This window comes from Psammomys obesus, unplaced genomic scaffold (genome assembly GCF_907164565.1).
Source record: "Psammomys obesus unplaced genomic scaffold, mPsaObe1.curated_primary_1811, whole genome shotgun sequence".
In the NCBI taxonomy this organism is placed as follows: domain Eukaryota; kingdom Metazoa; phylum Chordata; class Mammalia; order Rodentia; family Muridae; genus Psammomys; species Psammomys obesus.
In genome coordinates, this window is record NW_026587032.1 from 6,500,296 (window position 1) to 6,511,404 (window position 11,109).

At 48.2% G+C, this 11,109-nt stretch overlaps 1 protein-coding gene across 2 annotated transcripts; it reads left to right on the plus strand.

Annotated features, from left to right (window-relative positions):
• On the plus strand, positions 1 to 5,776 carry LOC129673162 (protein RoBo-1-like). 2 transcript variants are annotated; one of them, XM_055602864.1, is made up of 7 exons: positions 1 to 110; positions 1,312 to 1,368; positions 1,955 to 2,044; positions 2,243 to 2,356; positions 2,779 to 2,931; positions 3,730 to 3,858; positions 5,486 to 5,776. In XM_055602864.1, exons 3-7 carry the CDS (start codon positions 1,960 to 1,962, stop codon positions 5,656 to 5,658), a joined length of 654 nt encoding a protein of 217 aa, XP_055458839.1. In that variant the 5' UTR covers positions 1 to 110; positions 1,312 to 1,368; positions 1,955 to 1,959; the 3' UTR covers positions 5,659 to 5,776. The 2 variants fall into 2 exon arrangements, with proteins under 2 accessions (XP_055458839.1, XP_055458840.1); XM_055602865.1 differs by lacking the exon at positions 1,312 to 1,368.
• Positions 5,777 to 11,109: the final 5,333 nt, after the last annotated feature.

The following is an 11,109-nucleotide window of genomic DNA, read 5'->3' on the forward strand; positions in this document are numbered from 1 at the left end:
TCTGGCCTCTTGGCCACACATCTTCTTTGCAGGAACCTTCCCTATCTCCAACTTCCTCTGCTGGTCAGGAATCCATGGTCCAGGACTAGAAGGCTTAATTATCTGAGCAGGTAAGAGAAGAATGACATGTATAGCCTTAGATACAAGCTGAGGATCCTAGAGAGGGTATGAAGGCACGTGGCTTGGGGTTGGATTGAGTTAGGGAACTCATGAGTTTCTACAAGGCAGGGAGTTGGGATTCCTTCCCAGGATGGACAAAATTCCAAGGGGCCTTGGTGACATGATTCTAGAGAGACCATCAGGGTCTGCTCAGCAAACCCTGGTCATCATCTTACAGGCCTTCACAACAGGTTGCTCTCTAACTAGTTCTCTTTGGAATGGAAGGTGGATTCCTCACTAGGCACTCATGGTCATCTTCACCCACCATGCCTAGGGTGTGATAAATCTTCTCCAAGAACATACTTCTGTGTACTGCTAAAATCCTTGTCAACTTAGCATGGGCTACAGGACCCTTTTCCTTGCCCAGCATCCCAGGACTTTGTAGAGATTGCAGTTGAGGCTCTGCTGACCTCTAGACCTGTCAAGGTATCCCTCCTCATATTCCTCTACACACCAACTTCTGGGGCCCCTGGACATCCCCAATGCTCTTTTCCTGCAGTCCCCATCTTCTTCCACAGCATATTGGGTTTCCAGGAAGGTCTTCCTCACTGCTCTCACACCCAGCACACAGTCCTGGATTTTTGAGCTAATGTGTTCAAAATCTGGATGATTGCAAGAAGGTAGAGGATGAGTCAGTCCCTCTGGCATATTTTTTTTCTCTTTATTGCAAAGAAATGTAGCATTTGTACCCTAACAAGAGTCTGGCATAAAAATAGGCAGGGAGAGTAAGAAAATGTAGAGAAACACACTCAGTCCCTTATTTTGCAGAGATGCACACATGTCTGGGAGGAAGGAAGGGATTGCACCTTACTGAAGTAATGCTAGGTTTTCTCCTGAGGAAATGCTAGCCACACACAGTAGGCCGACCTCTGTTTCATAACTTTTGAACACAGAAAGCTCTTGCATAGCTCCTGGAGGCCCAGGGTCCTTGAAATTCTCTCCCCTTCCTTCCTCTGCCAATCAGAAGTGCAGGAAGACCTGTTCTCATGGTGCCTATCTCTGGGAGATCAGTGTAGCTTAATGCATTTGGCTTTGTGCTAAGATTCTATTAATTTACGATGTTTTAACTTGTGAGGGAATGACCAAGAGTGAGGACAATGAGAGCCTGCTCAAAGCCTTCATCATTAATTTTTCTCCTTCTTTTGTATCTAGGTGAGAACATTGGCTTTTTGCTCCTTCTCAGGCTCAGGAAATCAGGAATAATTCTTGGTAAGCATTTCTAGTGTGCAGCTGTGAAACCAGTGGGCAGTGTAAGGGCATGGGGCAGCTCTTTGTGAAATGGTGGCTTTGCTAAAGGGCTAATGAGCACCATGGCCCAGAACTTTCTAGCACATAGAGAGCCTCCACCTACTTCTAAGAGGAGTCATTTCTTGACCAGCTCAACCGTTTCAGTGGTGGAAGGAGATATAGCACCTTCCAGACCCATGCCAAAAAAACCCAAATCAAACCAAACCAAACCAAACCAAAACTGTTTAACCAAAACAAAAAAGCACTGTGAGCAAAATTCCTGCAGTCCTTCCCAGGGGAGGATGACTCTTCCCTTGCTGCCTTGATGATCGATATAGCATCTATTCCAGTTTTGCAGTCTTTCAAATGGCCACTTCTAGCATAAAGCCAGCGTTTGGTAAAATTTAGCTTGCACAATGAAGAATGAAGAATAATGAGTGAGTGACTAACTGACTGAATGAATGAAAACATGGACAGACAATATTGCCTGGCAATTTTTGGGTTGCTAGGTTACAAGAACTGAGCCCCTTCGCTCTGATTACTTTGTCCTCACCCGTTTCTTGCACAGTGCGCATGGGAGTCACCATGTCCTGGTACTCAGTCCTGAAGAGTCTCCTTGCTGTCTGTGTCTTCACTAACTTATCCATTCGCTCTGTGGGTAAGAGTAACCGGCACTTTTTGTTTCAGGGATGAGAAGTGGGAGTTGGGCAGTAAGGTACCTTAGGGGAATGCCACAGGCCACTCAGATCTCCAGGAGTCCCTTCAATGTTCATAGCACCTTGGCCCCTGGGAAAGTTCGAGAGCAGCTGCAGAGCTTTGGGATGGCTTTCTGAATGTGTTTGCTTCCTCTTTGCAGAGAGTTACAGGTGTATAAACAAAGGATGCTTTAATGGGAGATGCAGTTCTAATACAAAGATGTGTGAGTCCTCTCATGGCTGCTTCTCCCAACTGCAGGAATTTCGAATATCAAGTAAGCCAATCCTCACTCTTACCATCTTCTAGTTTACCTCTGGCTCCTTCAGGGATGGAGCTGGGAGTGTGGGCTTCTGGGAGGTGGTGGGGATGAGCAATGTACTGGATGTAATCTCCAGGGACAGAGCTGAGAGATCCGGTTCTGTTTCTCAAATCAACCTCGTAGCGTTACTGGAGCATGAACCCACACTTCTTTTTTGCCATGCTAGAGATCAAATTCATGGCATCATGCACACTAAGCAAGTAATGCACCACTGGGCCCTGTCCCCATTGCTTGTCCTCTGGAACAATAGCAGAGGGACTCTTGGAGTCAAGGAAACATAAAGACAGAGGGAATGAAGGGACAGACTCCTTACCACTGGATGCTTCAATCTCTGTGTCTCAGAAGAGACCATTTCTTGAGCATTTGCTTCTCTGCAGCTACAATCCCAGGCTCTGAACTGCAGAAGAAAGACTGTTCTAAAGATGTGTGTACTAATCTAGCGTTCTCAGCAACACTGGGGAGCAACCAGACATTTAGATATAACCATCGATGCTGCTACACGGAGCAGTGCAACAAAGAGCCCTTGGAGGGTGAGTGCAGCTGTCTCTGTAGCCCCACTGTCTGCTCCGTGTCTTCTTTGCCTTTCCATGGGTTCGTCTCTCTGGGACACAGCACTGATGCTGTCTTCCTTTCAAGTACAGCGCCCGTTGGACACGGTTGGGATTAGATAAAGGCCCTTCTCCTGTGTGGTGGACTGAGAGAGGGTTGGATGGCGGGAACTGGTCTTGGGGATTTTAAGTGTGTTTCATGAATTAAATGCTTTGTGCTGTCCCTCTGGCCAACAGGCTTTTCTTGACTATTTAATTCCTCAGGTTGGGTTTTGTTGAGGAGTGAGCTTGCTGTGTTTCCAAAGCTTGTCTTGAACTTCTAAGTTCAAGTAATCCTCCTGCCTCAACCTCCAAAGTTGGAGTAGCTGGGAGCACAGGGGTGTGCTTGCGTGTGTGTGTGTGTGTGTGTGAGTGTGGACCACACCTGGCTCATTCCTCACCGTATGAACAGCATCTTTTTAGGAAGCAGATTATCTCCTCTCCCATTATCTAGACTTTTTTCTCCAGGGCAGAGAGCAGAGTAACGGATGAAGGTGAGGACAGCACTGAATTGCTGTGAGATCCTGCACTGCGCTCCCACAACAGCGCCTTTTCTCCTGTGCCTCCGCCCAGCTCATCCCAGTCACAATGCTTTTTGGTAGAATCATGGGAAAAACAAAACAAAACAAAAACAAAAACAACAAACTTGTATCAGATGAGACAGATGTGGAGAGACATGTTCTCAGCTATTTCTTCTGCCCTTTCCCGCTAAGATGAAAACGTCTCTCTCTCTCCATTCAGCGTCTCTGACATCTTCCCAACCCAATGGTGTAGAATGTCCTGCCTGCTACAGTGAAGGTGGCGTGTGCAACCCAGTGCCCCTGAAGTGCACAGGGGTAGAGACGAAGTGTGTTGAGGTTACTGGCAGAGGTATGAGGATTCCCCTTGAATGTCTTGTTAAGGGCATGACACATCATTCATCACCACGGAGTGAATTATGCCAAATAGAGCAGCTGGAAGCAGGGAGCATTTACTACGTGTCTGTACGTGTAGCTCTGTGGTCTGTGGATGGCCAGGGGCGGACTCAGGGTGTTTCACAGGTGCTGTACTCCGTTGTCAGCGCCTGTTTCCCAGCTCACTCCTGGTTTCTTGTGAGTTTCAATTCCTTTTCTTATGGTTTCGTCACAGTCTGCCGCAGTGTTCTCATGATTAACCGCTGGCTTTCCTCAGAGCAAACGATAAAGTAGAGGCACAGTCAGAGAAGAGGAGCTGTGGATTTAATGCTCAGCATTTCCTCTTGTAGACTGTTGATAGTTCAGAGCAACCCAGACTGGGCCGGGGTGGGAGCTGCCAGGAAATGGAAGAGACTGTGTGGAACATCTTTGAGAACTATCTCCATGTGGAGAAAGTGCTCAGATGGAGTCATGTGTTTGGAAGGAGCCATTTGTTGGGAGTCAAGAGTTAAGGATGGAAGAGAAGAGATGGGGATGAAGGAATGTAACTGCTTCCCACAGAAAAGTCCTATTTGGGTATCCATGTTGTTGTGATGTCCTGGAATGGGACCTTGGCTTGCTGAAAGTGTAGGAGATGATGGCACTTCAGAAATAGATGGTTTTTTTTTTTTTTTTTAACTGCTGCCATTGTGACAAGCAAAGCCTGTGATTAACTACTCAAGTTTTACCTGGTGTCACTCTAAATTCAGTAAAAGATAAATGTTTTTTTTAAAATTAAATATGTATTTGTTATGAAGGGCTCTTATGCCATTAAGACAGGAACTGGGAAAACAACTGTAGGATTTTTCTTTCTAGAATACACAGACAGAGGGAGGAGCTGGCAATTCTTCCCTGAACAATATATGGAAAGTTTCACAGAACTGTGAACCAGTGGTATTTTAGGAGCTGTTTAAGTGGTAGTGTGAGTTTGATGGGACTGGAGGCAAGCTATGCTTTTACTTGGAAAGAGGTTCTGGGGTGAGCAAGGGAAGGGCCCTTTGTCTAGACGAGTTGAGATGTATAGAGAAAATGGGATATCACAGAACACAAAGAAGGATTAAAACCATCCAAGTGGGACATGCTTCTATCTCAGTTTACCTCTGAAAACAGATGTCCAGCGCATTGTATGGCTATCCTCATAGGAAACTCAGAACCCTCAGAGGATGTCAGTTTGTGAGGGATTCATGATATTTTCCTCTAGGGAAGGAGAGAAAGGATAGAGTAGGTTGACAGGTACACTTAGACGAATTTTTGCTGACAGTTGAGAGCCTGCATTTGGCCTTCCTCTTCGCCTGCATCAAGCTCATCTTTCCCAGTCAGTGGGTACGCAGAGGTCTCATTGTAGTCTCATGTCTGAGATGAGAGGGTCCTTTCAAGGTTCCTTCTCTGTGGAAGTGTGGGGCCAGAGGACAAGAAGGCCCAGGCTCTACACAGACGGAGCTGTGCACAGAGGTGGGGGTGTGTGGATTCTAGACCGTTTGGAGCACAGTTTTCTTTCAAACGATGTGGACGAGGAGGGGAGATGAAATGGGAGAAGAGTAACTCTGGTGTCTTTTTGATAACAGCATGGTCTAACAAGATACATGCAATGGGTTGTGCCACTGAAACTGCCTGCAACGTGAATATGATTGTTCTGGAAACCACGTATATCAGTACTTCCTGTACCAACGGGAGCCCCCCACTCAGATCCATCCTCTCTCTTCTGAGTGGTCTTTTCCTAATGAAAGCCTTGCTTTGATCCTTTGGGGACTGTCACTCCCATGATCCTTTACATGTGACCACACCAGCAAACTTTCATGACTCCTTACCCAACAGGAGAGAAATAAAAACAAATAAACAACAACAACAAAAACCAAGACAGTGATGTTTGTACTTTAGACTGAAAACTCTGACTTTCTTTTTCCGTACTCCAGGTAGCCCGTTTCACAAGACTGCAGTCTATTTCTTGTCCCTGCCCACACCTGGAGCTCGACACCCCAGTGAACACCCATTTACAACGTTATCATTTCAGATTACTAATTTGTAACTGTCCGTTGCTAATGAAAAATTTTATTTTTATTTGTATTTTTTTGGGGGAGGTTGAAAGGATCTCACTAAAGGGTCTCACAGCTTCTGCTGGTCCATAATTCACTGTGTAGATGAAGCAGGCCTTGAACTAAGAGATCTGACTATTTCTGCCTCCGAGGGGCTTGGAGTAAAGGCGTTTGTGTCATCACACTAGACCTAGCAAAAAGTTTTAAGTGAACAATTCAGAGCCCAGGAAAATCATTTCCCAAAGTTGCTTGAACTTTTTGGATAAAGTGGTACACGCTTGCAATCCCACTGCCTAGGAAGTAGAGGCAAGAGGATTGCTGAGTGTTTATGGTCAGCATGGGCTATAGGCCAGCCAAGGCTCCAAACACGGCAAGATGCTGCCTCAAAAATTAAGATTGAGTATATGAAACAAAACAAAACAAAACAAAACAAAGAACAGTGCTGGGAAGATGACTCAGTCGGTAAAGTGACGACTTTTTAAGAACAAAGATCTGAGTTCGATTCTTAGAACCCAAATTAAAACAACCTGGCATAGAGGCATGCGCTTGAATCCCAGAACCGAGAACACAGACACCACAGATCCTTGGAACCTGCAGACTAGCCAGACAAATATAATTGGCGAGTTTCAGGCCAGAGAAAATTCCTGTCTCAAACACAACAGCAAAAACGCATATGAGGAACAAGAGCTGAGGCCCCACAGCTGTGCTTAAAATACACACAGACCCCCCCCCATACACAGTAAAATAAAAAATAGGTGAAGTTCAACTGAGCCTCCCTCACCTCTGCACCCTTGGGTGCAATCTTTGCCATATGCTCTGTAGATATCTGCGTCTCGGGAGAGATGGGCTCCGGGATAAGGGTGGGGACTGTAAAGGCAGTTATCAATGCTACGTTGATAGGCTTATGGTGCTTGAATGAAGGCCCAAGAATGCCTTTCCCCGTCTCGCCGCAGGGTCTACTCACGCTTCCTGAGATGTCTGTGAAGAGGTTTGGGTTGAGGAGAGAAGCCTTCATAGGATCTACCTGTTTGATGCCACAGCAAAGCAATCCTGCCCTCATAGATCCCTTGGTTCTTTAGGTTTGCTTTCTTGCGGGCTCAGCTTATGTCTGAAAAACTTATGAAAGAGGGGAGTGCCCTGGTGGTTACTTCTTATGTGGGGGTTGGCTCTCTGCTCCTGCCAGGGCTCACCCTGGGTCTCCGGACACCTGGCTTCTTCTTTCTTCTTGGCACAAGCTTCCCCATTTCTCCGTGTCTCTCAGCCTCTCTGCGGGCTGTGTGACTGGAGGGAGCACTCTTTTCCAAGCCTGCATACAGAGCCCTTTCACTGCCTTCACTCCCCCCTAAACTGTGCAGAGTAGAGTTCATGTCACATGGTGAGACTGAGTCTCAATATGAATGATGTCCTGTCCTTAGATTGCTGTTTGGACGAGATTCACTAAAATATTGTCCAATCCAGGACTGTCCATTATATGACCACCACATAGGAGAAAAGCTTATTGAACATTTCTATTGGAATGTGAGGTATTTGAGCCATACCTACTAGCTTGATTCACTAAACCATTTTAAGTTCAATAAGGGGAGCCAGACCCAAGAGCAGAGTTCAACCAAAAGGACTGTATTGTCTTTCCAATTTAAGCAACCAGTCTCAAACTGTCTCCTGACGTTTATGGGTTATTTTTACTCTTTCCCTTCAAGTTGGGATTTGTGTTAGCTGGAATAGATCAGGGAAGTTCGGTACAGGTCAGGAAGGAAAGCTTTTAGCCTCTACCTTCAGGGCTCCATGAACATTGCTAGGCTTGTGCTTGATTCTTTCAGTGATTTTTTTTTTTTTCCTACCACAGAGGGGAACAGAGGGAAACCACCTTAGAGAAACCCAAGACAAAGGGGAGGCAGTCATGGTGGCCTACAGAGACAGAAAGGTCTCTATGAGTTGGAGGCCAGCCTGGTCTACACAGTGAAGAAAAAGCCAGCTAAGGTTACATAGGGCGACCTTATCTCAACAAAACCAAACTAATCGATCAAAGACACAGGGAGAAAGTGGGCACGAAATTTTATTGAGGAACATTTCCACCTAGTGGCCGTATTTATGGCATAACAGCTAATTTGTCCAATTTTGCCCCCTCCCCCATTCGCTCTAACCATGCTGCCTTTGGGGCTTCAGGGCATCTCCTGTCGCTTGAGGTCGGTGTGGATGCCGCCTCACGGACCCCCGAAGCCCTTTGTGGATGCCCGCAGTGGCGACAGGCCTGCCGAAGTCTTCTGGGGGTGAGAGCCGACAAGGTCCTCCCAATTCCCCTTCTTCTAACAGGGGAAGTTAAGGGTGCAGGCGGGCCTCGCGGCCCCAGCTGACTCTGAGGCCTCAACACAGGTTTGCGGGGACGGACGACAGCAATGGGATCGGCACATGGTGCTCCTGACGTGAAGGACTTGTGCAGCAGCAGCAGCAGCAGCAGCAGCAGCAGCAGCAGCAGCAGCAGCAGCAGCAGCGGAGAGCCAAGCATGGGGGCACCGGCCTGCAGTCCGGGGGCGCCGGAGGTGTAGCCCAGCCCCCTGCGGCGAGTCAGCCGTGCCGCGGAGGGGGACGGATTCGGCTCGCGGGCGCCGGCAACTCCAGCCGCCAGCGATCCAGCACCCTCTTGTGGCCTCCTGGGGCAAATCCCAGAAGGGCGCGCGTGGAGCGCTCTCCTCGCGGCTGGCGGCGCCCTCCGCCAAGAGCCACGTCCAGCCCCGGGGCAGTGGACCGCTAGAGTGGCCGGCTGCCCGCCGCCCTGGGGCTGCAGAGACCGAGCACCTCGGCGGGAGCTGTCCATGGTGACTCTTCCTGCCTCGGCCTGCTGCTGTGGGAACCTTTCCTGCCTCAGACCGCCTGCTGCCGCAGCCATGGGAGCTGTCCGTGATGGCGACACCTTTGCTGCTTCAGCCTGCTGCCTTCGCGGTGGACTCTGTAAATTCTGGACACTCTGTAGACTGTAGAACCTCAAGGCCGAAAAGCCGCCAGACCTCTGCCTGAGGAAGCCCCAGCAGCCCAGCTCCTCCCCCAGACCTCTGCAACTGTCATCCCCAGCCCCTCAGCAGGACTCCTCCCAGATTATGCTAATTTGAGGTGAAAAGTCTGGACAAAAACACACCAGTCCCTAAGCAGAAGAACTAACCAGTCCCTGAGCTCCTCAAGCTCAGGACTGGAAACCCACCAATCCTCACCTTGGAAATCCCTGCCCTAGGAAGCTTCGCCCCTTAAGAAATCCTATATAAAGGTGGTGTCTGCCCCAGTTCCCTGCTGCCTTCTCCTGGGAGCAGAGATACCGAGTCTTGGATCCATCTCTGCAGTAGATCTCTTTTAAGAGATTTGCTGCCTGTTGTGACTCACAAGTGGAAGGAGAAAGAAGAGAAGAAGCAGAGCTCAGGCTCTTAAGCCCCCAGGGTTGGGGCAGCCCTCCCCTGGGAGCTGCAGTGCCTCTGCTGAGGAGGCCTCCTCTCAGAGATCTGAGGTTCCTGGGCTCCTGTGTCTCAGGACTGTCCCACCCTAGAGCTGGGATACCTTCCCAGGCCTCTGAGTTGTGAGTTTCCTGGACACCTTCCCACCTGAGTACCAGCAAGGCAGGCCAACAGCAGCAGTAACAGTGTTCAGTCATTATTATTGATCATAAAGCTTCATCTTCAAGATAAATTTATATATTACTTAGCAATCTCATGTGAGACTTTTTTTTTTTTTTTTTTTTTTTTTTGAGACAGGATCTCTACATAGCACTGGCTTCCCTAGAACTCACAGAGATCCACCCTCCTCCTCCCAAATGCTGGGACTGAAGGTGTGCACTACCATGCCTGGCTGAGTTTTCAGCTTATGTTTGCAGTGGCAGTACAAATTAAGAAACAAATTATTACATGTCAAAACAAAGCCAATCATTTAGCCAATTCTTTTTCCTTTGGCAATTGAAAAGACTGAATAGGATCGAGCCCATGAGTTGGATTGTTTGGGTCATGAATTGACATTTATAAATTTTAGAAGACCCGAGAAAAGCATTGCCATGTGTTCAGTGTGATTGACTCATCTGAAGCTGAGGACTAATGTCCTAGTTTGCATCTCTGTTGCTGACAGAGCACTGGCCGAGAGTGACTTGGCTTACAATAAACTTGGGTTTATTGTAGTTTACAGCTTAAGACTATCCTCGAGGGAAGTCAGCGCAGAATCTGAAGCAGATCCGTGGAGGGGTGCCACTTCCTGGCTGACTCAGCCTGTTTTTTTGTACCATCCAGGACCACCAGCCTAGGGGGGATGGAGCCACGAACAGTGAGCTGGGCCTTCTATTAACCATTTATCTGGGAAATGCCCCACAGGCTTGCCCACAGCCCAGTTGACAGAGGCAATTCCTCAGTGGAGGCTTCCTCTTGCCAGGTGACTCTAGTTTGTGTTGACGGAGAAGTAGGCTACATGGCCTGAGTGTTTACGTTTCTAAACTGTGTCATTAGGAAACTTGTCACAGCTCAGCTTTGAAAACAACTGACAGGCAGAATCACCTAGGTGATTAAAACAAGCAGAGATCAGAACGAGAGATGGTGGTACTGGCTGAGCCAGGCTCACTTCAGAGCAATCCATCCTGAATTTTGGGTAGTCGGCCTGGGATGAGGCAGCCAGCTTCAGGTTCCCTGGCTATCCTAATGATCAGAGGAGACCCTGTTATCCAGAGACATTTCTGTCAGGCTCCCTCTCTAGGGAGCCCAAGAGCAGCTCACTCCTCTCCACCACACAGCAGCACTGTGCTCAGCTCAGAGAGTCCTGTACCCAGTGCTGGGCGGTGCCACCATAGTGCCTTAAACACTGGGCATGTGTTTGTTGTGCCTTTCTCTGCCCAGCCCCTTCCAGGAGTCACAAACACTGTGTTATCTCTGTGTCCCAGCCATTCCTGCGTGACATAGCACAGGGCTCAAACTTCACCCGTTCGCTTAGCTCAAGCGAACTCAACCTTTCCTTGTCACAGCCACAGTCTTCCATTCTGTCTCATGTCTAAGCTTGGTCCAGGGCTAGTGGGCAGAGCCTTGTTCATTCACACTTACACTGATCTCTAATCATGATTGTGATTAGATCTAATTAGTTCTGAATGCTCAGAAACCTTAAAAGTTGGCTTTGGCCCTGCTGTGCTTTCTCTAAAGCAGCAT